This window comes from Serpula lacrymans, assembly GCF_000218685.1.
Source record: "Serpula lacrymans var. lacrymans S7.9 unplaced genomic scaffold SERLAscaffold_17, whole genome shotgun sequence".
Lineage (NCBI taxonomy): Eukaryota > Fungi > Basidiomycota > Agaricomycetes > Boletales > Serpulaceae > Serpula > Serpula lacrymans.
Window position 1 is genome coordinate 282,617 of NW_006763306.1, and position 27,413 is coordinate 310,029.

Genomic DNA, 27,413 nt, shown 5'->3' on the forward strand with positions numbered 1-27,413 from the left:
CCACTCATGTCCTAGAAACATTTTTCCGTTACCCAGATTGGTTACGGCAAGATGTATCTTCTCGACGTGTCCGTCGATTTCCATGAGCAGTATTACAAATTCATTGATGGCTCCGTTTTTATTAAGAGTTCCATCTGCATTATAGAATGGAATAGGTCTCGGTATCTTCCTTGTCTCATATCTTTTGTCTTTCACAAATTGGGAGTCAATGCAACTCCCCGTGCATCCACTGTCCAATAGTGCTTCGACTGTTTCTGATTGGAGAGTATCTAGTGTAGTAAGCTTACATTTTACGTTCATTTGATTGCCTTGGGTGCCCCTAATGTACTTTTTTGGGGAGGCAATTTCTATGATCGCTTGTATAGCTTCTACTTTTGGCAACCGGTTGATTTCTTTGATCGTTTCCCGGGTTACTTCTCTCGTTCTTTTTTTATGTGTCCAGGCACTTAGAATCCCAATGGATCTTTCTTCCTTTTGGTCTCTTAGCCTGTCTACTACCCACTCTGGGGTCCAAACTTCTGTTCTAGGTTTTTTCAAAGGGGTTCCTGACCTTTCTTCTACAGTCTCTGCTGCGTTTTCCTCCGTAGAGTTTGCCGCATCGGGTGTAGGAATCTTAGGTTCTATTGTAAATGCTGCGCTTTTTAGTGATTCGCCCGCCGTCGAAACTGCGGTTGTCTTATCACTCTGCGCCGCTTTTACTCTAGTTACATCTTTTTCGTTTCGGATTTCTTTCTGAGTAGAAATAATTTTATTGTCATCCGCGCTAAAGCTGCAGCGTAACAATTCTGAGTCACATGTATCTACAGTTAAAGGAAGAAACCGATTCAAAACGTCTTTAGGCTCAGTCGGTCGATGTGGTACCGCTGGCCTCTTTAAAAACCCTCAAGGAGTTTTTCCCTTTCCTCTTTCGTCATCTTTTCTAAGAACTCTCGGACATTAAATTGTGGCTTCCTTTTTTGTGCGTCTTTGCACTCGAAGCTTCTATGTCCCTTTTCTCCGCATCGGTAGCATCGTCCCTCCGTGCGGAACTTTGCTTTGTCTACCTCCATTCTTTCTCCGCTACCGGTATAGGTATATCCGGTTCCGTCTTTCTTCTTCTCTCCTTCTTTCTTTTGTTCCGAATAGGGTTTCTTCCCAGTATCGGAACCTTTCTTCTCTTTTTCTCTCTCTCTCCAAATATAGTCTATTCTGATGAGTTCCCTTTTCCACTCTTGGTAATCTCTTGGAATGTGCCCGCCGTAGATCACCCTATCCACTAGCGGCTTGTTCATATTCCTTCTAAGTAGAGATACTAGGAACTCTTCATTTATTCTATTTGTGTATCCCGCCCATCTTTTCTTCTCCTCAAACCTTTCAAAGAAGGCTTGGGCGGTTTCATTGCCCTGTCTCAGGGTCAATATTTCGTTCTTGGCAGTTTCTTTTTCCAAACTGTCCTTGAACCTTTCTTCCATTTTGTCCGCAAAATACGGCCAACTTCCGTATGTGTTTGTAATATCGAGCCCCAGCTGTTGGGCGTCGACTCGGTTCTCTAGCCAATCGGTCCGGAAGGCCGCGGCTTCTCCTTCTTTCATAAAAGATAGCACAAAGCTTATCTTTTTTCGGTCATCTTTGAAATATACGGCATCGTCTTCTAAATGTAGTAATAAGGACTCTCTAAAGGCCCTATACTTTTTCTTATCTCCGGAGAAGTTCTCGGGTTTCTCCAGTGCCGTTCTACTTCTTTCCACCTTTTCTGGAGGCGGCGGTATCTGTTTCTTTAATTTTCTTTGCAAGACGCTCACTTCTTCGAGTGCTTCGTCTAGCTGCGATTGGTAATGTAGTTGTGTTTGTCTTATCGCCTTTTCTATTTCTTGTTTTACGTATGCTTCCAATCGTGCTTCTTTCGGGGGGGGAGTGTCTATTCTGGGTAATGCGTCCATCATTTCCCTGGTAAATGCGCTGTCCGTGCTGTTGGATGGCTCGGGCAGATCACGATATTCTAGGTTGGACATTGAACGTGAGTTGGGGAGGAGGGGGAGTTTCGGATTTGATTAAAGGGGATGGGATTCTGATGGGTTCTATTTCTGGTAAAGGGAATTGCCCTTTGAATACGTAATCTTGAGAGTAAATGTGTTGCTCTCCGATCCAAATGTAAAAATCTCTACTAAGCATAGAAAGGAGTTCACCAGTGATAAGCTGGATTGATACACCACTTTCTAAGATCCTAGTAGTCTATCTATTCTCTTTTGAGTCAAAGTGGTCCTCTTCAGCCCACTACTGACTATGTATGGTAACTATTTTTGTATTTTACGAATTTTATGTAAAAAGTATAGTGATAAATTGGGGTCCGAACGGTTGTCCCAATGTGACCAGCTTATTAAGCTTTCAGTCCTTCTCCCGACTGGCGGACGCAAATGCGCGGCCTGGTCAGAGGAAATCAAAAATGAAACTAGGTGAAACCGAGAAAATCCCAATGGTTCCACACCAAAGAGATTATAGTGATATAAATGTATTTATAGGGGGATGGTTACAAAGGAGTCTTGGGATGAGGAAGGTGATACGTTGGCGGGAAAGAAAGATAAGATGGTGTTGGGGCGAGCGGGGATGTGATGGAGTGGAAGAGTAGTGGTGGTTTGGGTTGAGTGTTTGAGTAGGGTTAGGATGAGTAAGATGATGATGATGGTGATGATGATGGTGGTTAGGATTGTTGCTGTTATATTCATAAACGGTACTTGTGGCAGTTGTTGATTGTGTAAAACCTCTATCCCCTATACCGAGTTAACGGAGGGATAAAAGCTCAAATCAAACAAGTAGCGTTTCAAGTAGCGATTGAGAATTAATCAACAACTGAGGAAAATATGTACATGATGGTCTACTATATATGTTTCTGAAAGTCAGCCATGAGGCGCTGACTGATGTTCTTTGTAATGATTCTAGACTTATGTCACGTGATGGTCACGTGATCTGATATAACTACGTATTTATGTTATCCGCGCTAAAGCAGCAGCTTAACATATCTTATCTGTCATGTGATCAGATATCGAAGAAAATGAAAAAGGAAATTAGCGCTCAAACTAGCGCTTCTGGTTCAAGTCGTGACATCCCATTGTGTGTTGTGATATTGACAACCATTTCTGAAAGGTCACTCAGAGCTTTCTGGGAAAATGTGGCTGAAGGGTTCTCACAAGGTTTGACAGTATCATATCCATGCCACAGGCTATGGTTCCCGGACCTCCAAACAGTCAGAAACCCCCAAGTCCAAACTCCCGAATCTTTGGTACTCTTGGAATTATGATCCTCATGCCCTGCCATTTGGCATAGCCTTGTACCTCACCTCCCTGAAATAATTATGAACTATAGAAATAAAGGAAACTACTATGTGTTACAATACACAATTTTTGGACTCTTAACTCTCAGTCTCCGCTCCAACCTTCTTTCTCTTTTGTGCCATGCAGCTCTTTCCTTTTATTTCAAACTCCATGTAGCCTTTCACTTTCTCACGCTGCACTGCCTCCTTTTATTTATAGTCACAACTCTCTCACGTGGTGGGGCTGGTCACAAGGGCTGTGCCCTATGACATCATCAGCCACCACCCCATGTTCCTGGACCCAACAGTCCAGGTTTCTATCTTGATAATGAAATCAGTAAATGTCCCGGAACTTTTAGTTGTTGACTGTACATGATGACATAAAATTGAACTTTTGGGGTGCATCTATGTTAGTAGAATATTATGGCAGGCTGTTAGGAAATCGGTCAGAGTCTGTCCTTGTTAGAGACAAGGAAGAGTGGATGCTTTTCATATCAAAAATAAATAATAAATAAATAAAAATCATATGTGTACCCCTTCTTGTCTGGGTTGGTCTTTCTTTTGCTTCTTGATTGTTGAGTGCAGAGTGAACCATCTTTTAGATTATTTCCTGACAGAACATGACCACTACATTACAGGCAGAGCAGATGTAATGGATACCTATCAGAATAATCAATGCCACAGCCATGGTATGACTGGTGCTGACACTTGTCTTCCCACTGACATCATAAAAGTTTCAGAAAGCCGACATTGTTAAACAAGTGTGGTGGCAACTGGTAGCACGTGGCAGATCAATATTGCGTTGTCATGCACCACAATTGATTGGTAGCATGGACAGGTGTTAATAATAAAGTGAATATTCAAAAGACTTGCCTTTACACCACACAGGCACAGTGCCATGTGGAATAGTAATTAATATTGCCCTTTTTGAACTTGTGGCTGATCAGCACCACCTCTTTTAGACAATCAAGTTGTGCTCACCTTTGCTTTCCATTCGGTACTTTCCGCATTTTGGCATTTTGGCAAATTTTTGCATTGCCACTGGCTATACATTGCATTGCGCCCTTGCTTTTGTTGTTTCCTTCACTTCCCTTCCTTTGCCTAGGTCCCTTACTCTCTTTTTTATTCTCACCCAACGGTCACTTCTGGATCCCTATTCTAGTCCATTTTCTCGTCACCTCCACCCTCCTCCTCCCCGTTTTCTTTGCTCCCCCACCATACCTGATGTCACTACTTTTTATCCACTTCCATCGCCAATCTGTTGACAACCACGTGCTACTGCTGATATCAGCAAAGCCCTGGCGGCCGGTCCAAATAGGGCAACAGGTCCATCTTCATGATGTCAATCTTCTATTGTATACTATCAAATCATCGGTCGCTCGTCTCGCCTGGTTGGAGTGTGGGTGGGTAGTTTTTGAGCTGGAGAAGGTTCATCCCCTTGCGTCGCCTATGTACAATGCTGTCCCATTCACTTGGATACACTTATCTTTTGTCCATTGTCTTCGCTACAGCTATGCCTACCACACACTGCCTGGGACTCACTTGTTCCAAATTGGAACTACTCCCCTCCCTTCCTCGTTTGACCAGGTGGTCCAATACAACCAGTCCATTGGTAAGGCCATGGAACCGTTGGATCTGGACTAGGTGGTGGACCGGTGGCTGCATTTTCTTTTTTTTCAGCAGAACATTCATTTACAGTGCAATTATTTTTGATTTTGGAATCATTTTGATGGACATATATTTTTTTTAGAATGCCTGACTGACAATAAAGGAACTGTGTTGATACTGATATTGTTTTGCCTTGCCCTTTTTTTTTACTGCATCTTCCCATGACATCATGATTTTCTTGCTCTCTTTCTGCTACTGAACTTTATTTTATGGCTGTACAAACTGTGACATTAACTTACACAGCATTCATTGTTCTATCTCTTTTTTTCCCTTATTTTGACAATCTTATCCTGTACTACCTATGCAGGATTTGTCAGCGTACATTCCTTTCTTCATGTTCTTTCTCATTCTTTTTGCACAGCTATACTGTGCATAGCCTACCTTTCTTTTACTATATAAACCCCTGTATTTTACCTTGTAAAATAACAAGAACTCGAATCCAGACTTCTTCTCTAAATCTCAAGTTCACTACTCACTGCTACTTGTGATCCAGTGTGGTCACAATACTTTCCACTGCTACCACTGTTATCTGCTGTCATTGTCACTCCCCACTTTTGAAATCATTATCATCCCTTTTGATTAGAGTCCTTCTGAACACTACAGTTTGTGCGTCAGGAGCCTGCTATCACTGGGAACCTCGTCACCTCTTCATCTTTGTCGTTCTCAAACCTACCTTGTGCTACGATTAGCAAGGTAGTGCTTGTCTATACTCGCCACAAAGTGTCACGATCCCTTACTTCTAAAACCCCTATCTCTGCCGATAATGGATCCATCATATCTTTTATCTCTCCAAATCTTATCTAATCATATTCACGTGACCAATCACATGACCTATGATGTAGTCAGTTACAAAGACAATTACAAAATGCCTCATGCCTTACGCATGATGGTCAGTCAGCACCTCATTGCTAACACATGTTCTGTAGTATATATACCAGCTACCTCCTGTACATATCCCCCAGCTGTTGATTAAATCTTTATTCACTGTGAAAGACCTTGCTTGCGATCAGAACCTCTAACTCTCTATTTATTCGGCAAAAGAGTTGGATCTTCACACAAAGCCCCTATCTTCTATATTCCAACTATTCCTCCTCCTCAAAAACCCACACCCATACATCCCTGGGTTTTACTTTAAAGGATCATTATATGTACCACCCCACGAACAACCAGACAACTCCACTGTTCTAGGAGGCAAAGCCCATACACAAGTTCCGTGGAATCTGGGAGGATTGTTTGTTTGTTTGTTTTTGTGTGTGGTTTTCTAACAACAATTCTCATCATTGACACCGGTGGAAAGGCAATAATAGTCTTTTTGAGGTATAGTGAGGTAGTCTTCCAAAGGGTCTCTGGAAGAGGATTCAAAGGTAGTAAGTTTAATATTCTGTCAGGCAATTTAATGTCTGGCCAAGTCCTTGATGAAAGGCGGTGGATCAGAGTATGAAAGCTGAAGAGTATCTGTATAAGCGCAAATCCAAACTAATATTGAACTAAAGAATAATACATAGAATATATACTCTTTATATACTGAATAGTAGTGGTCAGGCCAGAAAGAGAGAAAGGTCCAAGAGTGGCCTGACTAAATGGTTAACCAATAAGAAAAAAGGGAAGTGGTCCAATCTATCATATTTACTAATTGTATGAGAGAGAGAGCCTTGGTAAAAGATGTACAGTTGGCTGTATCAGTAAGCCCATGAGAAGGCACTGATTCATAGCTTACCTTGCTTATCAATATTCCTCTGAAGTATTCCCAGACATAGCATTGGATCATTGCTATGTCATCTGGATATCTTCTCGAGGGTCTATAACCGTTCTCCTTTGTTGTAAGTACAATAGGATGTGAGTATGAATGGAAAATAAGAAGAAAAAGGATAAGAGTAATAGAATGCTCTAGTCCAAGAGCGAGAGGAGTGACAGGGAATGTATTGGATAACCATCATGATGGAATATGATGAGAAAAATCAATTCCTCACATCTTCTTGAGGGTCTATAATGGTTCTCCTTTGTTGTAAGTACAATAGAATGTGAGTATAAAGGGAAAATAAGAAGAAGAAGAAAGATAGAAGTGTCAAAGTACCGGCTATGATCTCTAGTCCAAGGGCAAGAGGAGTGACGGGGAACGAGTTGGATAACCACAACATGATGGGAATGCAATGAGAAAAATTGATTCCTCACACTAATCACTTCCCAACAATGTTGCACACTCATCAGAGATGTCTTCATAACTTAATCAGGTCACCACAGCAAGGAACCTCCCGCACTTTCAGGTCATAGCCTTTGAATTGGAGTTACCCTTGAGTATTTGTTGCATGGCGTCCCATTTGAAGTAATGAAATCCAAAGGTTGTTGGAAAAGTAATGCTTTCTTGACATACCTCCGTTGTCATGCACAGATTCTGGCTCCCTACATCCAAGACAAGCCAGCAATACACACTACTTTCATACATTTTACAGCACAAGAGACTTCATCATCAGTTGCATGTCCTACATTGATGTGAGCACTCAATTTCCAAGCCTCCTAGATCCAGGGAGTTGCTTCACATTTGCATTGTCTCTCCTACTAGCCCACCATGGGTGCAGCTCACTCACTCCCTTTCTCTTAGATCAGCTTCAACTTCTGCTTGGGGAGGTCCACCTTTGGTGGTCACCCATTCCTTTCCACTGCATTGTGTTGTATTTGCATACAATAAATGTTTGTTTCATCACATAACTTCAGATATTAAAATACATATTTTACTCTGCACTACTCCTTCAAGTGTAAGAGCAAAGATTGTGGCAAAGATGACAAAAATTCAAGTTGATGATCTGCCTTGTTGTGCCAGTGGTCACAGGCCAAGCCATGTCATGTGATGATGTTGGTTATGGATGAGGCCCTATCACGTGGGGATCAACTTATATGAGCCCAGCTTATATGCTGAAGATATTGGATATCTGTGTTCTGATTGGCTGAAAAAAGCTAAAATTTATTATTTTCAGCATATAAGCTGGGCTCATATAAGTCAATCCCCACAGTGTATCTTACTTAATTACCTTGCTTGCAAGGTCATATGCCATGTCACTCAAGCCACAATTCTGTCAAATTTAACATATGCAAACAAAACATTGGAACATTCCGTGTGTCTCAATCTCCGAATGGTTGGAAAAGTCTCTTTTTGCTGGTCTATTGTAGTTGGAACTTCTTGTACAATAAACTACAGGTGAATTATGCTCTTGTCAGATTATAGTGTCCCTGCCTATATTGTATTTTGGTATTCGTGTTTAACTCTTCTAATCTTGAGTCATCCAGCTTCAGATCCTCTGATGGGTGTACTGTGACAAGTTTTTCATCAAAATCCCTGAGCAGCCGAATCGAACCCTTTTTGCAACTTCTGGACAACACTACATATGCTCTGAACTTTGAAACCTGAAACGGCGGTGTCTTACCTATTTCAACGATAACTGTTTCCAAAGTCTGGCCTTAGGATTTGAAGTCGGTAAAAGCTGTTGCAGGAGTAATTGTATCACTAAGTACATCGCAAAAGAGGAGACAAAAGAGGAGTAGGCATACTGTGTTATGTAAGCAAGCAAGGTCAGAGTCGGCGCCTTGCGACGACCCCTAGTGTACAATACCTGAAATGCGTGTGATGGTGTGACATAGCGTGAGAAATATCGAGCACGTCGGCTTTGGCTGCCGAACGGGCCTCGCTAAGTAAAAGTTAATAAACACTGTTGAGTGAATTTTCAAAGGCTCTTGCTTCACTGACTACTGAGTTATTCAGCTCACAAAAATGAACGCAATAGATGAGTCCAACCATAGTAAGAGATCCTTTAGGAGCTCCATAAGGGCGTGATGTTCCTCCAAGGAACTTTGAGGACCACTCTAATATATCTATGCCTCAGAGCTTGCGTTGCACTCGGAGAATGTACCGCTGACACCCACAATTTGCACAGGTGAGTGGAAGGTCATTGTGGCCATGCTACCCGATCGGTATTGCAAGCGCTACATAAATCACGGACTCATCTCGTATCAAAGAAATAAACCTTACAAAACTCACATACAAACACCGCCATAAGAGACGTGCCTGGATGTTGTGATCAGCAATGAACAGTCGTCGATATCTCGGGATCGTCGAACTGGACAGGGATTGACATAAAACCCCACATATGGTATCAAGGCAGTGTCAGCGCTGTGTTTCCCCGCATTCCGTGCCACCCGAAAACATTCGCTTGCCACATGAATGTATTGGGATGAAGCTTCAGCTCGGTCAAACTGGTCTACCAGTTGACAACTTACGCCAGTAATCTGACTATATGCCACAGCCAACATGCTCTATGAGAAATAAACCTGAGCTATGCCCCGGAAACACTGCCGTTCTTAAAGATATAAAGCCAAGGTACATTCTGGGTGGTGGGTTATACAAACTTTACTCTTCCAACTATTTCCTTCGACGCTTTTATTCCTAACCCTTGCTTTCAATCACACAACTAGTTCACGTGTCTTTTATATTCTCTACAGCGCAGATGGTGTTTCGTAGCGTCTTATCTGCTACCATTCTTTGTGGGATGGTCGCAGCTACTCCCCTGTCACAAAAATCTCCACCTTCCGTGAAGTTGGATGCTGCCATCTTCACTGGCACCACTAATGGAAGTGTCTCGGCGTTCTTGGGTATACCTTACGTGCAACCTCCGTGAGCACCTCCATTGTCTTGCCAACTTCACGGTCTAAATGATGTATAGTGTTGGCGATCTCCGCTTCCATCTCCCTCAAGCCATCCCAGCCTACAACGGTACTTATAACGCTTCAGCCTACGGGCCCAGCTGTCCACAACAGACTTTCAAAGTCCCTGGGAATTTGACTGCTGAAACGGAGGCAATTCTCGCCTCTCTAGTTGCAGACGGAAGCCCACAGAGCGAGGATTGTGTGTTTCTTTATACCGAGACTGATGGCATTCAAAGTTAATATATTTCATTTACAGGTCTTACGATCAATATTTTCACACCAGCCGGGGCCACTTCAAACTCAAATTTGCCTGTAGCTGTAGTGCGTATTAAACGCTTGGCAGCTTCAGTATTGTGTTACTAACATTGTGCCCAATATCTAGTACTTCTTTGGAGGTAAGGGATGATACCAGCTATTTTAGGCAGTCAATTGAAAAGTTATCTCCTCAGGTGGCTTCGCTGTCGGCGCTGCATCTAGGTTAGTTTTTCATACCCTCACTCTGATTACCACTTGGAACTTATGGTGCTTTCAGATATCCTGGAGGCGTTATTGTTAACAGGTCCCTTGAACTGAATGAGCCTGTTATCTATGTTAGCTTAAATTATCGGTGAGTCTCACAGACCGTGGCAGCAGCCTTTAGCACTTCTCTTACTATGAACTGTAGGATCAACGGTAAGCTTATATCGCATGTATCAGAGAGTCACGATACAATCAATATATTTAGGCTTCGGATTTTTGGGAGGGCAAGAAGTCATGGATGCAGGCGTGGCAAATCTTGGTCTTCATGATCGTAAGTAATTTTTTACACCCCCCCTTTTTTTGCCATAATTGTTCATCGGCCTGCTTAGAACGTCAGGCCTTGAGGTGGGTACAGAAATACATCAGCTCATTTGGTGGTGACCCCAGTAAAGTCACAATATGAGCATCTCGTTTCCCTCCGTCGATTATCGAACCATTGCTAAGGAGGTGTTCATATTTAGCTGGGGCGAAAGCGCAGGATCTACTTCTATCGCATACCACATGATCACAAATGGAGGTGACAACGAAGGACTATTCCGTGCTGCGTTCATGCAATCTGGCTCTCAACTTCCTGTCAGCGGCATGAAGGGTGGCCAGCCGTACTATGATACGGTGGTCAAGGCTGCAGGCTGCTCGAATTCGTCTGACACTCTGCAATGCCTCCGAGAAGCACCTTACGATACTCTCAAGAGCGCGATTGATAATGTTCCTACCTTTTATGACTATCAGGTATGTTGCTGCTCGAGGATGCCGCTGGGTTGTGCAACTGACGTGGTTATCTGTGCTAGGCTCTCGTCTTGGCTTGGATGCCTCGCCCTGACGGTGTTTTCCTTGTCGACAATCCTCAAACTCTTATCCAACAGGGAATTGTGGCGAATGTACCATTTGTCAATGGTACGAGCGTCAGTTCAATATGTATCATTTTTATGTGGTCTCACAAAATAGAATTACAGGAGACTGTGACGATGAAGCCACTCCTTTCTCTTACTCCACGCTCAATATCACGTAGGCTACAGATTTTTCTATGTGCATGACAGGTAGCTGATTTCACTCTCACAGGACTGAGCAGGAGCTTCGAGAGTACATCACGACTTACTGGTCTCCTCATGCGTCTAACTCGACACTGGACAAACTAATGGAACTGTACCCTGTCACTCCTGCAGATGGCTCCCCTTTTAATACTGGAAATAACAACACGATGACGCCGCAGTTCAAACGTATAGCCGCCTTCCTCGGTGATATCAATTTCCAAGGCCCTCGCCGATTACTCCTGCAGGCACGTTCTGGTCACCGAAACGTCTGGTCCTTTGGTGAGTCTTGACATGATCACTACGCCCAATTTGGGTGGCTAACTCTTAATATACAGTCAACAAACGATTGAAAGATCTTCCCGGGCTTGGTGCTGTAAGAGGATGCTCTAACCGTCCCTGAGACTCAAAACTGACAATCTCGACGTATTTTCATGGTTCAGATATAAACATGGTCTATGGTCCTGCCGATATGACCGACTACTTAGTCCGTTTCGTGGCGAACCTTGACCCTAGTGGAAATACTGGGATTGACTGGCCGCAATACAAGACCGAGACACCCAACCTCTTGACGTTCCTGGATGGCTCAATTCCGGCCAACATTACACAAGACACGTACAGAAAGGAGGGTATTGAGTTTGTGACACAGATGATGTTGGATGATCCTTGGCAATAAAATCCAATTGCTCGTCAACATAACTCGTTACCACAGACTACTACCACTGATTTTTGATCTGATATCTCTGTTATATGCACATTCGTTTGGTAACTCTATGTATTACTTTACAGTAAGTCGTAGTTAATATATCTTATTGAGATAACCACGGCTTTGACAATGAGAGTTATTTCCTGATGATGTAGGAGTCCTTACAACCGGGTCAATTGATCAAGTAATTTACTATGACGCTAGATTTACACGGGGGGTGCACCCGCTTGGCCTTGCGCGACACACACCCAAATCTCATACACAAAACTGTGCACACATATTGCGGGCAAGTGGAAATTGACATAACTGCATCCCTGTTGGCTCACGCTATAAGTATGTTCCATGTTACCCCAGAAAAGTGTTCACAGTCCGCATGTATGCCCCATGATTTGCTGACATAGTGAACTGAGGATATTATAACCTTTGATGCAAGGTCGCACAGATAACATCATATATACACCACAACAATAACATTTATCTGAGCTCCCGAATATCAGCATGGAAAGAAGGTTTGTACGTCTCGCCCAATGTCCTTCTCTTGTCTACTGACATGTCTGTTATCGCTCGACATGGCGAAGAAAAAGAAAAGTATATCAAATTACAGCAGAACGTTCATAAGAGCGCTACAGCATTCAACAACAGCAAGTGAGTCAAATTTTAGGGACAATCAGAATGTACCGTCAGCGTTCTGAAGTATGCTCTAGCTCTGCTTTTAAGCAGTGTTCTCAGTATTTGTTGGCTTTCGACGTACTGGGGGGGTCACTTGGACTGAACAGAATATTAAGAACAAAGCTTGAAGGAAGTGTCTAGCCACTTGCTGAGAGCAATCAGGGACTGGAACTAGAGTCCAATGTGAGTAACTATATTATTAGAGAGTATGACAGGTATACAGTACCTAGAGTCCAATGTGAGTAACTAGAGAATAGGAAGCATTGGACTCTGCAATACTGTCCGAAGTTTTGTAAACAAAGGTAAACAAAGCAGCCACAAAGGCGAAATAATAGAGAACACAATCAATAGTGAATGATAGAAGAATAGATAGAGAAAGGAATGAAAATATATAGGTAGCACAAAGGTGCAGAATCACCAAAACTAACACAGAACCTCTTACAGTCAGTCTTTTTGAAAGGGCTATGAGAGGTATGCATGCTCGCCAATATCACGGTTCCAACTTCCGTTATTATGGTCTTCTGTCCTCACAACTATACACCCAAAGTATGATGTGTGGTTCACCGTGACATGTGGGTGTGGTGAAGGTTGGGGAAGCAACCTTGGAAATTGGCCGCTGTGGTAAAAGTGTGGGCTTTCATCAAATTCAGCATCATAGGCATGGCTCATGGATGACACAGGCGAATTAACTTTGGCAGATGTTTTACATTCTTTGCGCAGAATGGAGGATACTGAGCCCATTTGAACTGTTCACACTGTTGAGGTGCAGATAAAAGTCTGTTGGAGGGTCTTCTTCTCAGTGTTCATTGCCAAATTGGGTGAACAGTCACCCTATGCTTGAGGAACATATTTCATATTTGCAGTTATAAAATAGTCTCATCCGGCCTTCAAAAATTTCAAGCTTTGTCTATAATGGCCAAGAAGTATTTTGCCAAACACATTATTAGGAGGATACTCAATTCTGATAGGGGCCTTAAATTATGGATGTTCTGGGTAGAATCGGGGGCCATCAGGAAAGGTGCATTTTGACAAAACCGGATAAACCCGGTCTCTGCTAAAGCAGCCATTGTTCTCCATGGAGCATAGTCACCACTCCATGGAGTCACCATTGTTCTCCTAGGAGTCGTTATACTGTAGCAAGTAGCACCTCTGACTATAAGTAGTAGGGGGTGTAGTATAGGAATGCCTCAGTTTTTTCTATAGCCTCTCGGGCAGCGGCTGAGTTTCACTTAGATTTATTAGGTTATGAGCCCTGGTGGCGCAAAAGCTACGCAGGAAATAATCAAAGAGATCTAATATAAACCAAATGCTCAGACTTTGTGGGCGAAGCTCTAAGAATGTATTCGCGTACCTAATATAAACCAAATGCTAGGTACAGAGTAAGTATATCACAAAAACAAGGAAGGTATAAGATCCTCACCTCAGACTTTGTGGGCGAAGCTCTGAGGTGGGCGATCATTGCTACGAAGGTTTTTAAACTCAAACGGAAGTATAACTAAGGGGGTAAATTGCCCCATCAAAACGCACGGGCCATCCTACCACTACACTTTCCTAGTATGGTGTCCTGCACCATACTTTCCCTTTGTACAACACTTGTCTTTGTCAACTTGCATTTTCTAACAAATAATTCTCATTTGAAACGGCAACCTCAAAACCATGACCACAGCACACGATACATCTGCATGTCCAGTTCTCACTGGACCCAACAATTTCCAGATATGGAAACTCTGGATCATCTCAAAGCTACATCGGGAAAAGGTTCTCCAAGTTGTCACTGGAGAGGAGCTTAAGCCCTCACCAGGAAAGCCCACCTCCTTGGAGGATCCTGAAATCACCTGGATACTTAAGGATGAGAAGGCACATAGAATCATCCAGGACCACATCTCTGATGCCCTCCTAATGAGGACTGGAAACCTCACCAGCTCCAAGGAGTTATTTGACAAACTTGTTTCACTCTATCAGATGTCCAATATTGCCTCGGCATTCTATTCATTCCAGCAACTCACCAAATTGTCCTGGGATGGGACATCACCTATCCAGGACCACATTGCGAAAATTCGGACAATTGATTCACACCTTTCCGGAATGAAACTAGGAGTTGATACCAAACTCATGGCCTTTGCTCTTCTCCAATCTCTCCCATGCACTCCTGAATGGCAAATATTTCAGTCATCGGTAATCAACACGATTGAAGAAAATAAACTTACCTTTGATGCAGTTGAGATCCCGATCACTGCAGAAGTTGCACAACAGTCAGGACAGGCCCCTGGAGGTTCCAAATCAGCACTCAAGTCCGAGGAGAAGTGGTGTGACTTCCACAAAGCCAAAACACACAACACCTCGGAGTGTCGAACACTTCAGTCAGCTGGAAAAGGTCAAAAGAAGAAGGGTAAGGAAAGACACAAGGATAAAAGAAAAGAGAAGGAAAAGGCAAATACGGCAGAGCAATCATCTGGATCTGACTCCGAGGAGGAACAGAGTCATATTGCATTGGAACATGTACATATTTCCAAGCCCCTTGCTAAACACATTCAAGCTTACCTTGTGTCGGAACCCGATAAGACCAAAACAACAATCATCATTGACTCCAGAGCAACATCCCGCATGGTCCCTCACTGCTCCTGGTTTGAGCCAGGAACATACCATGTTCTGAATCCTCTGAGGACAATCAGTTTTGGGGATGAATCCTCTGTAAATGCCATTGTCATTGGAACAGTAATTCTACAAGCAACTGTTGGCAAAAAGGACTACAATATTGCACTGTCAAATGTCTTACTTGTGCCAAACTTCACTTTAGCACTTGTCTCTGTCCACAAATTGTCCAAAACGGGGTTATCAACACTTTTTCCAGCAGGGTCAAATGCTTGTGAAGTTCGGAAAAAAAAGGAACTTATCCTCACTGCTTTACACAAGCGAGGGCTTTATCACATCCAAGCAAAACCAAAAATCAACATGGAGTCAGCTTTTGCAACAGTAGATGTAAATTTATTGCACAGGAGAATGGGACACATTGGAATGGACCGCTTGCAACAAATGGTTACAAAAGGACAGCTTAAGGACATAGACACCCTTACCGGAACCCCGGAGTTCTGTGAACCTTGTGCTTTAGGAAAGATGAAGAAATTACCTTTCAAGTCCACTGGAGGAAACCAAGCCAAGCATACAAATTGTGCACACAGATGTTGGAGGACCAATCAAACCAACCTCCAGGGAGGGTTTTTGGTACTGGATTATCATTGTAGATGATTTCTCCAAATTTCCATGGATATATTTCCTAAAACACAAAAGTGAAGCACTGGAACGATACAAGCAATGGAAAGAAGATGTCCAAACATTCTTCCGGACTCATTTGGGAGATGGTGTCATCCAAAAAACTACAGCCACAGATACTCCGGAACAAAATGGCATTGCAGAACGCATGAGTCAGACATTGGCTACATTAGCAACCACTATGCTCCATGATTCCAAGCTCCCAAAGTCATTCTGGGTGGATGCCATGCAAACAGCTGCATATATCACAGCACGCAGCCCAGCATTAGGACTCCGTGGAAAGACCCCATATAAAATACTGTTTAAAAGGAGAGTTGATCCAACTTTATTTTGCCCTTTCGGATGCCAAGCATATGCCTGGATTCCGAAAGACAAAAGGCAAGGGAAGTTCTACCCCAAGGGGCGCAAAGCCATAATGATTGGCTACACACATGGAAAGCAAGCCTACAAACTCCTAGATACTGAAAAACGAACTGTGTTTTCCAGTTGGCATGTCATATTCAATGAATCCGGAAAGGTACAAAAGGACAACACTGCTCCCTGGAACACAGACCCTAGCACAGATCAGTGGGAGGGACTCATTCCAGAGAATGCTCACTATCCAGACCAAAATACACTGGAGGAGGATAATCCTGACTCTTGGATCCGAGATCCAAATGAATTTCAAATGGAACCACATCTCCAAGGAGATGTTCCACAAGTAATAGAACCATATCAGCATGAAGATGTTCCAAGAGCAGTGGGGCAATACCTCCGTGGAGACGTTCCGAGAGCAGTGGGAGCACCTGATCAGCTAAGACACCCTCCACAACAGTCTCTACAACCAAGACCCGAATACTGGCCATCTTCAGAACGGAAACCCAAAGTAGAGTCACAGTGAGTGGGAGGACAGCTCCTCAACATACAGCCAGCTGATGTGGAAAAAGTCTGAATACAGCTAGACAGCCTGTCCATCGGATCAGCTTCTGAAAGGCATATAGCTTCTGAAAGGCATACAACACCTCCAAGGAGTCATCAAACACCTCCGAGGAGACATTCAACACCTTCAGGAGTGAGTGGGGCAACACACACAGAAATGTGTCTACTCCCTGGAGTACCTGCACAAGTGCCTAAAAGAGCAGTCATGCCTGCTGAAGTCCTAGGAGTACACAGAAGCAGTTGCCAGACTTGTCCTGCAGATAAAAACCAAGATTATCAAAGGACTCTAGATGAGGAACAGTCTCAAAAAGAGCAGCATGAGAACTCCATGGAGAAACCTAACACTCCTGAGGTTCATGAAGAAACATCTGATACAGAGGAGACATTCTTTGCTGGAATAGCAAGCACTGGTCCACCTAATACAGACCTTCCAAGGACACTAAAGGAAGCCTTATCACGTCCGGATGGAGAATTATGGAAGTCTGCCTTGAAGGAGAAACTCCTAAGTCTTAATACCAATGCAGTATATGACACTGTCCCACCTCCAAAGGGAGTGAAACCTATCACATCAAAACCTGTGTTCCGGATCAAGTTTGATCAAAACAGAAACATTGAGAGATACAAACTCCGGATTGTTGCACAAGGTTTTACTTAAAGGGAGGGGATTGATTACCAGGAAGTTTTTGCTCCGGTTGCAAACTTAGAGTCAATCTGAATTATTCTAGCCCTAGCAGCAAAGTACGACCTAGAACTTGATCGAATGGACATATCCACAGCTTATCTCAATGGAGAACTTGAAGAAAAACTGTACATGCTTCCTCCAGGGGGTGTTCCTATCCAACCTGGATACTGCTGGAGATTGAAAAAATCCATCTACGGGTTAAAACAAGCTGGTCCTACATGGAACAAAACTTTTGATTGCAAGCTCCAGGAGCTTGGTTTCACAAGACTAAACGCAGAAACATGTCTCTATGTATTCCGGGACAACAAACAAATATACTTTGTTGTTGTCTATGTAGATGACCTCCTCCTAGGAGCTTCATCCCGGAAATTCATGGATATCACAAAAGCCAAACTCAAATCCATATTCAAAATGCGGGACCTTGGAGAAGCAAAATACATCCTTGGAATAGAAATCCAACGTGATTGTTCAAACAAAACAATCTCCCTATTGCAACGTCAATACATTGACACAGTTATGGAGCATACTGGAATGAAGAACTGCAAACCAGTATGGACACCAATGGCCCATGGATCAAAACTCCTTGCAAATGCTCCAGGAGAAGATATTGTGCAACACGAGATGCATATTAAAGGGTGTCTAGTGTCATACCTCTCAATTGTAGGCTCCCTGATGTATGCCATACTCAGAACCCGCCCAGATATTGCCTATGTTGTTGGAATACTAAGCAGACATAGCTCAGCTCCAAGGAGCCATCACTGGGAAGCTGCAAAATGTGTCCTCCAATATCTGAAAGCAACCAGGGATATGGAACTACGTTATGATGGCACAAATGTCTCCATGGACATGGATTTCTATGGATATTCGGATGCAGATTGGTCTGGAGACCCAGACACGTCTCGATCAACATCAGGCTTTGTTTTTATCACCATCCGAGGAGCAATCTTCTGGACAAGCAAAAGACAAATCATGGTAGCTTTATCCTCCACGGAGTCAGAGTAAATTGGATTGAGCAATGCTGGACAACACCTTGCATGGCTTCGGACATTTTTTGAAGAAATTGGACATGCTCAAAATGGACCTACAATATTGCACTGTGACAATCAAGCAGCTATTATTCTTACACAAGATCCGCAGCTCTGTGCTTGCACAAAACATATTCAATGGAAATATCATTTCATCCGAGATGATTTAGTATCAAAGGGAGAGACAGTAATCAGATATGTTCCTACAGGAGATATGGTTGCCGGCATTCTCACTAAACCCCTCACTCACGAAAAACACTGGAAATTCTCTAAAGCTATGGGACTACGGTTGCACTCAAGTGGGAGTGACAAAACCGGATAAACCCGGTCTCTGCTAAAGCAGCCATTGTTCTCCATGGAGCATAGCCACCACTTCATGGAGTCACCATTGTTCTCCTAGGAGTCATTATACTGTAGCGAGTAGCATCTCCAACTATAAGTAGTAGGGGGTTTAGTATAGGAATACCTCAGTTGTTTCTATAGCCTCTCGGGCAGTGGCTGAGTTTCACTTAGATTTATTACATTTTTCTTTGAGTGATGTTGAAGATTTAGACCGTCTTAGAACAAGGACTAAAACATATCATAACATATAAGAGAGTTAAGCTTGCTAAGAATTGCACGCTCAAATTACTCTAACTGCTCCAATGCAGATCAAGACCATTAAGACCATCAAAAGTTAAGCTATGTAAAATAGCGGACATCAATGATGAATTAAGACTTTTTGAGCATGTTTCTAAGACTAAAAACACAAGTAAGGTCAAGTCAGAACACAAGTCTTGATACAGAAAGAGTTAGTAATTCTAAGATGCTAATCCAAAAGCGTGATGATCAATAAATTTGTTGACATAGAATGATGCAAAAGCATCAAGTGAGTTATGAAACAATATCTGCTGGGGAATGCTGTCGTCACCGAAAACAGGAAGGAGATGCGTGGCTCGTAGGATACAGTCAAGGTGGATCACCTCAGTTGTTGGTGATAGGCCCTCATTGAAGTCTGGACGGACCATCCAGATACCGATGAGGTTGTTGGGCTCTTCTTGGACTTTTGAGAACCAGTGCACTAATGCACATGGGTAGAGTACATCCAGGAAAGGTGAAAGAAAAAAACAGTAGGATGTGGACAACATCCAATCCCTGCATCCCAGTCCCTCTCGACAAAGACACAGTCATGCCGAGAAGGTCCTCTCCACCATGATGGAGAAGCACATATAGTTTCTTGATGCATACCTCTGAGTCCACTTTCATCACTTGGGGCATAGAACATGGCTGTAGCTGAGTGAAATACCAATATCTTTGCGTTGAGTGACCCGGCTGGACAATTGGAAAGGATGATGTTGGCTGCACATGGTGCATCAGAATCATGTAGATGTTGCTGATTATATAAAAATCTTTGGACAAGCTCGACCAGCCTTGGCTAGTCAAGCTGCTTCTCTAGTTGGTCCAGTGTCCGTGCATATCCTTGCTCTGCAATTTCAGATTAGTGGGTAAATTAAACTAGAAAAAAAAAACTTACTTTGAGTTCAAGCAAGCTGAACATGTGCCACAGTAGGTGGCCCTAAAACCGGACCGCTTTCAAGATCACCAGTGTTGATATTGACGCCACCTTCTACAGCAGCCTGAGGGCTCATAATATTTCCAGAGAGCATGCCACACTCTATAAAATCGACTCGCAAGGCTGCAAGTTTGTCAAGCCTTTGGTTTGTGAGTAGCATTTGCCCAAGTGCATTATAACGGTTGGAACGGCGCCATGGCTCTTTGACAGCCTTAATGTGTTTGGATTTGGTGATGGACGAACACAGTCCGTTTCGGGCACCAAACATTCATATCAATATGATGTAATGGACTAAAGAATGTTGCCTAGGAAGAGAGAATCCGTTAGGTCACACCCCAGTGGTCTGAAACACAGTGCAGTATTGATGGAAACAATCAAGGGCATCTTGGATGCGTGTCAGTGTGGTCTTGTTGTGAGCATTCCGTTGAACTAAGTAACAAAACTCAAGATATGCCCGAAAAGTTTTTGTCACATCAGGTGGAACATGTCTTTCAATTGCGGGGAGGTAGACCTGTAAAGTTAGCGTTGTAAGCTATCATCTTAGACTAGAAATGAAAATTATTTAATAACCTTCATTAACACTTTGGAATTGTTGCCAGTCCATTGCTTGAACCCACATCCTTCGGGAAATCTGCGCAAGCCAGGAAATGATAGAGCTGCAGCAATGCTACATATAAGACTGTCAGAAAAATGAAAAACTGTAATAAAAAATGGGAATAATGTACCGCCGGTCTATACTGTCCATGATCTCTTCTGCACAACCCTTTCCATGTGTCTGCATCAAATAGTCTTCAACCCAGCTAACCAAATGATCTTTGAATGTTCCTTTTATCACTTGATGAAGCAAATCGGGTGCCAGAAGTTTGTGGATGTTAGCTTGAGGAAAGCTGTTTGTGAATGGCTACAGGTGATTTTTTAGCAGTAGATTCAGGAGATGTTGAAAAGGAATGAAGGATAGTCATGTCGAGAAAAGGATGGAGGGTAGTCACACTCGAACAAGGTAAGAAGGTTATAAAGCAGGGGTAATAGATTCATGAGATGTCAAAAAAGGATAAAGGGTTTACTCATCATTTACTAACCACAAGGTCACCCACTATTCCATATTTATCCCATAAGACGTCAAGGCCGAATACATTGGTCAATGCTTCACTATACTTTTGTGAACGTCTTTTGCCTTCACCGTCAAGATTATTTGGGAGTGCTATACAACTGTCAAACACTTTAGATATAATGCCATTGAATTATAAAAAAACAACAACTCACTGCGCACACCAGCCTTGAACAATACAGGCTAAAAGTGCTTGCTCTGGATAGTCTGCAATATATAGCCCAAGTCCATAGATTGCACGTCAAAAGTGGCCATCTGAACACTGTATTACTGTAGGAGTTGTCATAGATGGTTTAAGGTCCTGTAAAATCTGTGATAATAATGTGTGAAAGAGTTGTCGGCGGAATTTTCAAAATGTTGCATTGTTAGTGTGTTTCTTATCAGCTGGAACTACAGTTAGTTTATTGAATTCAAAAGCATAATGAATAGCATACTTTTTGGGATTGCAAGAAATCCTAGAAGGGCAACAGCATTTTGGTGTGCACGCCGTACATTGTTGTGCACATTCCCCACTGAGACATAAAGAGGGTAATACTCATTGTGGCCTGTAGCAACTGAAACTGTGGTTTTGTTGCTGCCAAGGATAATTGGTACGACCATTTCCCCATGAGTAATTGGGTCTTCAGCAATCTTATCAGCTTGAGTCCATGCCCAGTCGCCAGACATGAAGTCCTTGAATTGACATTTTCTGTCTGCATCAAACTTGCAAAGAGGTGCATAATCTATCTCATCTTGAAGTCTGGATTTGAAAGCATCTTGCGTACAATAGTGTCTGAGCTACGGAACCAGACATCATGGGAATCAGTCATCCATGACGGGTAGATGCTTCTGGGACATCTCCATTGTACGACAATGAAAATGATTCCCATGGTATCCCACCCAGTGGTATTGCATCAATGGTTCGGTACAAGTCTTGGCTATCTGTGAAGGGAATTTCTCCATTGGTGAGTCCATTCTTGAGAAGTGACACCTTCCACAGGTTGGAGAGTGTGTCAATATCACCGGCTGACATCTGTGTTTTCTTATATAGAAACTCGGAGGTTTCAAATTCAATGTGATCACAATATGGGGTCCAGTCAGTTGGGGATGGATGTTGAGGAGAGATGGGTGCAGCTCCAGGAGCTATATCATGACCAAATTTGTTGCATGGCCTGCCTGTAGTAGATATCAGTTATGTGGTCCTTACAATGCAATAAATCAGAACACACACCATTCAACAAAGGGTGGTATTCAACTTCATGTGGCCAATCTTCACCAGTTTGAAGCTATGGCCCATCCTCATCTTGTGCTTGTGGTAAGTTGTCTTGGTCTTGGTCTGCAATAATGGGCTCAGATCCGGTAAAATGTGGATGGAAAGCGTGTAGGTGCTGTGTGAGACCTGAAGAGTTTCAAAACTAACATTTACATCTGAGAGCTTTGCAGGACAGAGGCCGGGAGTGTTGATATTGCCAACTGGGCTGAGTTCTTGGTACTATAGCAGGAGCTATTTCTTGTGTCCAAATAGTAAGTTTTGAGGGAAAATTAGTGAGGAAATAATATTGTGTGACTATAGTATAGCATTTAGCCTCAGTGAAAAAAAACACCCTGTTTACTACTAGTACTCACCTCAATTCAGCAGCCCCAAGCTACATCTTCACTCTTGTCAACATCCCCGTCACAAAAATGCAATGAATCGCCCAGTAACCTGTGCTAAAAATGCGGACCAGCGCCCTGGTCTAATTCTGCTTGACACACAAACAAAAAAGCGAACTCAGACTTAGATGGCTGAAGCATTGGCAAAACAGAAACTTACTGCTGAGGAGACAGAGCGGGCCCTCAGGCTATTGCTATTGCAGCAATCAAAGATTCACAAGCAGCGGAGGATGTCGACAACTCAATGTTGATCCTCCCTCCCTCCAAGCGCATCTCAGTGCATCCCAGTAGTACACACTCAAAGACTCCTCCCCCATCTCAACCAAAATGTTGCCTAATCCGCCGAGAAAGCACACAGCATGTACCCAATAGTGAGGAAGAAAGTTTGTCCAGTGATTATGGCATGGAGGTGGATGAAACTGGATCCCAGCCTACTATTGAAGATATAGGATCCCAGTCTGTTGAAGACATGAGATCTCAGCCATATCTGAATTTTGATGCAGATTCCAACATAGAAGTCAGTGTAGGCTCACCAGAAGTCAATTCTGCACTTACCACAGGCAGTCAAGCTATTTGTGAGCCGATCAACAAGGACCAGCCGCTGCAGCCAGTGCAGAAGAAAAAAAATAGGGCAAGGGCCCTGATCATTGAGTCCAGCAACGAAGAAATGGAGCAACCTAAGAAGAGGAAGAAAGACAACAGCAGGGAGGCTGTCAAGGCGCTAAGGAAGCAGCTAACTGCCTCAAACAGTCCTGTGGTGGGAAATTGTATGGCTAAATCTGGTGTTTCTGATGGCAAGCAGAAGCCGCGTGATAGGTCTGTCACCTTATTCAGACCTCCATCAAACTATACTGACATATTTTTTGCTCCTATCACTCCACTGCTATCATGCTCTTGCCACTAACTGAAACCACACTATTCTATCACAGCATCTCATCCACCACTGCTACCATCAGAGACTTGGAGGCCCCAAAACTCAAGGGTCTAGTCAACAACTGGGCTTCAAAGGTCGCTATGTGCAAGAACAATTAATGGAGCAAGTTTAAACTCTACTGGCAGAGGATCATCTCAGGCTGCCAGCCATGCTTCCATCTTATCAAAAATCTCAAGCACTCAAACCATGCAAACATTGGTCACATCTGAGTCACTATGTTCAAAACAGCCACAACTGCAAGAAGATAACACTATATACCATGATAGCAGTTTTGAGGACAAGGATGAAAGTGAAGAATGTGCAGCAATAACTGGGAAGCAAAGGACAGATAATTTGGTATGTCTCCACTCACATATCCATGGTTAACTTGACCATCAAATATAATTCTCGCAGAAGATGATCAAAATTGAAGAAAATACCCTTATCACTAAGCTCACCAAGGCAAAAAACAGCGATCTGCCCCAAGGATGTCTTCAAGGAAATTGGTGGCGCTCTGTCTTCGTACCAACATACAAGAAATTGTTGGGAACAACTGAGAATCCCTGGATGGCAAGTGATCACAAGTCCTTGGAAGCTATCCAGGCTACCTGGAATACCATCTATCCAGATATCAAGTATAGGGTCACTCTGAATGACGCTGTCTGCAGTGTAGTAAGCTCTTTATTTTCTATTATAGCACTTACATTGAGCCAGATTTCAGCACCTACAAAGCACGTCAAGAATTCTCAAAATCAATGGTTAGCGATCTTGCATTTTTATATGCAAATCTTGGCAACAAAATATCTGTGAGTTTTACCGGTGTAATAATTGTCTATTCACGTGCTAATCTAAATTAATTTACAAGGATTATCAGGGGATATTTCAATCACCATTTATCTTACAGACATTCGCGCCCCACCTCAACTCAATCAATGGCACTATCAATGTTGAGGCCCTTTGCGAACCTGGTACACATGAACAATCCTCAGACACAGATAAATTCCCACCTCTAGGCACCCTAGCAATGTTGGCCGCAGCTGTACATTTCTTGCTGCTGTTAAAATTCAAATCTTCTAACTGTTGTTCTAGGTTGAGCGAATTCTGACTTTGTGCAAATCATGAAGTTCATTGGGAGCCCAAGATTCAACGCTCGGGCTAGGCAAAACTGATCAAATCTTATCTTAAGCCCATCCCAAAACTCAACAAGGCGACGGGCAAAGAAACCAGCAGCCATGGGAATTTCTCAGAAACTAACTGGGGTACAGTGACACGGAACTATCATACCTCTATGAAGAAGCTCCAGCTGGGCACACTTGAAGACATTGTGGAACAAGCCCAGGTATATGTGAAAGGGAGTTCTCGGTGTGGTTCTGAGGGGGACAGCAATGAGGTTGATCCTTGCACCTGCCTTATGGATATTTATTCACAGCATGTTCAGACTCACACCCCGCTCATTTTGTTTGTTGCAGCTAATCAGTATACCAATCCACTGGTCATTTTGTCTGAGTATGTACATGAATGTTTGCTTTCTTGCTATCAATGTTATAATAAGATATGCTTTTGGTACATTTTAAGATCTCTCAAGATACTTCTAAGGAATATTTTTTAAGCTGCTATAAGCGTCAATAGAATTTTGAAGGTGTTTTTGTAACACTTTCAAGATGAATTAAAGACGGTTCTAAGCTGGTTCTAAGAATAAAGTAAGCATGAAATAAGGAAGTTTCAGAAATTGCACCTGCTTATTTTGTCTTATCCGGTCTTTGCGTGAGTGAATCTCAGCATCAGTTTAAGCCAAAAAAGAGACTTTAAGACGCATCAAAGGCACTCAAAGAAAAATGCACCTTTCCTGATGGGTCCGAGTAGGCCCGGAGTCAGATTGATCTTTGAGGTCCAACTTGTAGACACCAAACTTGATCAGGAAATTGGGAAGAGTACTACTCTTGGACAGCTGTTGGCATCAGTACATATGGAAAGGGAGAGTGATATGGTTTGCTTACCAGCCACCAATGGAGTAGACCAACAGATGTGTAAGCTTCTGCCCCAAGGATAATTGTGAGAAAGTGTCACAAAGGGTTGAACAAAGTCTCTCTATGTCAGAACTGTGACCTTCAGAGTTTGGAGGTGTGCTGTGGGAGCAGAACAGAGTACAAGGTTGGGAGTCGGCTTAGCTTGTGAACTAGGCCCTTTGGCAGACCTTATTCCCTAACTTGATGGAGTGAATGAGGGGAGAGTGGAGGATGAAAGTAGAGTGGAGTAAAGGTCTTTCTGTAACAACCAAGAGTTATTTGCTCTGGCGCACACAGGAACACACTATAAAGAAGATGATGGGGAGTGGCTACCCCTTAGGCTGCAGTGAGTTAGTTGTGCTAGACAACAGGAGGACTCGCTGAGGAGTCTCGATGTATTGCTCCTGTATATATACTAAAATACATGAGGTACTGTACAGTTGTAAATAAAGTTTATAGTCCGATGTCTAGCATGTGACCTGTCACATGGTGAGCCTAGACACTGGTCAGGTGATGTGTCACATGACTGGTCATGTGACTATGAAAAGTCGAAAATGTAAAGTAAAGTAAATGGTCACATGACTGGTCATGTGACTTGGAAAAATGAAAAGTAAAGTACAAAAGTGAAGTGTAAATAGGTGCTGGTATGTCAATTGTAACACTTTCAGAGAAGGACCGGAAGACTTAGAAGGGGGACTTGGGTGAAAAGGTGTGGGGAACTTATTGGTATTTGAACTGCAGGAATGGAGTACAGGAGTTATGTTAAGAACAAAGCTTAAAGGAAGTGTCTAGCCACTTGATGAGAGCTATCAGGGACTGGAACTAGAGTCCAATGTGAGTAACTATATTATGAGAGACTACGGGAGGTATACAGTATCTAGAGTCCAATGTGAGTAACTAGAGAATAGGAAGCATTGGACTCTGCAGTACTGTCCGATGTTTTGTAAACAAAGGTAAACAAAGCAGCCACAAAGGCGAAATAATAGAGAACACAATCAATACTGAATGGTAGAGGGATAGATAGAGAAAGGAATGAAAATATAGAGGTAGCATAAAGGTGCAGAATCACCAAAACTAACAAGTTACAGCTATTGGAGTTTGTAAGGAGTAACTTGTAATGTAGGTACAGAGTTACAATACACAATTTTTGGACTTTCAACTTCTAGTCTCCTCTTTAACTTTCTTTATCATTCTTGGACACTTGTGCTATGTGGCACTTCCCTTTTATTTTAAACTCCACTTATACATTCACTTTTTTGCGCTACACTGCTTCCTTTTGTTTTTAATTACAACTCTCTCACGTGGTGGGGCTGGTCCACGTGGAAGCAAGGTACAGGGCTATGCTAAGTAGCAGAGCACGCACAAGGAGCATGATTCTGGGAAGACTGAAGATTCCGGAGTTTGGACCCGGTGTCATACACCAAAATTGATTGGTAGCATGGACAGGTGTCAAGAATGAAGCAAATATTCAAAAAGACTTGCCTTTGCGCCACACAGGCACAGTGCTACGTGGAATAGTAATTAATATTGCCTTTTTTGAATCTGTGGCTGATCAGCACCACCTCTATTTGGCAATTCAGTCACGCTCACCTTTGCTTTTCCATTCGGTACTTTCGGCATTTTGGCATTTTGGCAAATTTTTGCATCGCCACTGGCTACACATTGCATTGCACCCTCGCTTTTGTCGTTTCCTTCACTCCCCTTCCTTTGCCTAGCCCCACCATGGGCCCCTTCCT

At 43.0% G+C, this 27,413-nt stretch overlaps 6 protein-coding genes across 6 annotated transcripts; 3 read left to right on the forward strand and 3 right to left on the reverse strand.

The window, feature by feature from the left end:
• Nucleotides 1-735: 735 nt before the first annotated feature.
• Nucleotides 736-1,084, reverse strand: SERLADRAFT_402593 (uncharacterized protein; the record flags this gene model as incomplete). The annotated part of the gene is made up of 1 exon (XM_007323896.1): nt 736-1,084. The coding sequence occupies one exon, from the start codon at nt 1,047-1,049 to the stop codon at nt 873-875; it is 177 nt and encodes a 58-aa protein (XP_007323958.1).
• A 78-nt stretch (nt 1,085-1,162) lies between these two features.
• Nucleotides 1,163-1,578, reverse strand: SERLADRAFT_402598 (uncharacterized protein; the record flags this gene model as incomplete). The annotated part of the gene is made up of 1 exon (XM_007323897.1): nt 1,163-1,578. A coding segment is annotated over one exon (178 nt), but the record flags the coding sequence as incomplete, so codon positions are not given.
• Nucleotides 1,579-9,492: 7,914 nt separating this feature from the next.
• SERLADRAFT_374512 (uncharacterized protein) lies at nt 9,493-11,872 on the forward strand (the record flags this gene model as incomplete). The annotated part of the gene is made up of 13 exons (XM_007323898.1): nt 9,493-9,617; nt 9,667-9,848; nt 9,906-9,974; nt 10,099-10,126; nt 10,182-10,256; nt 10,348-10,439; nt 10,498-10,559; nt 10,613-10,897; nt 10,957-11,062; nt 11,122-11,173; nt 11,228-11,478; nt 11,535-11,567; nt 11,640-11,872. 13 exons carry the CDS (start codon nt 9,493-9,495, stop codon nt 11,870-11,872), a joined length of 1,593 nt encoding a protein of 530 aa, XP_007323960.1.
• Nucleotides 11,873-16,022: 4,150 nt separating this feature from the next.
• SERLADRAFT_340137 (uncharacterized protein) lies at nt 16,023-16,265 on the forward strand (the record flags this gene model as incomplete). Its single annotated transcript, XM_007323899.1, has 1 exon — nt 16,023-16,265. A coding segment is annotated over one exon (243 nt), but the record flags the coding sequence as incomplete, so codon positions are not given.
• Nucleotides 16,266-19,266: 3,001 nt separating this feature from the next.
• Nucleotides 19,267-22,138, reverse strand: SERLADRAFT_374513 (uncharacterized protein; the record flags this gene model as incomplete). Its single annotated transcript, XM_007323900.1, has 10 exons — nt 19,267-19,526; nt 19,592-19,838; nt 20,002-20,229; nt 20,353-20,529; nt 20,589-20,685; nt 20,744-20,919; nt 21,098-21,227; nt 21,282-21,333; nt 21,561-21,857; nt 21,943-22,138. 10 exons carry the CDS (start codon nt 22,136-22,138, stop codon nt 19,267-19,269), a joined length of 1,860 nt encoding a protein of 619 aa, XP_007323962.1.
• An 864-nt stretch (nt 22,139-23,002) lies between these two features.
• On the forward strand, nt 23,003-25,322 carry SERLADRAFT_411752 (uncharacterized protein; the record flags this gene model as incomplete). The annotated part of the gene is made up of 9 exons (XM_007323901.1): nt 23,003-23,574; nt 23,688-23,766; nt 23,921-24,028; nt 24,086-24,306; nt 24,369-24,477; nt 24,576-24,710; nt 24,831-25,010; nt 25,101-25,177; nt 25,301-25,322. 9 exons carry the CDS (start codon nt 23,003-23,005, stop codon nt 25,320-25,322), a joined length of 1,503 nt encoding a protein of 500 aa, XP_007323963.1.
• Nucleotides 25,323-27,413: the final 2,091 nt, after the last annotated feature.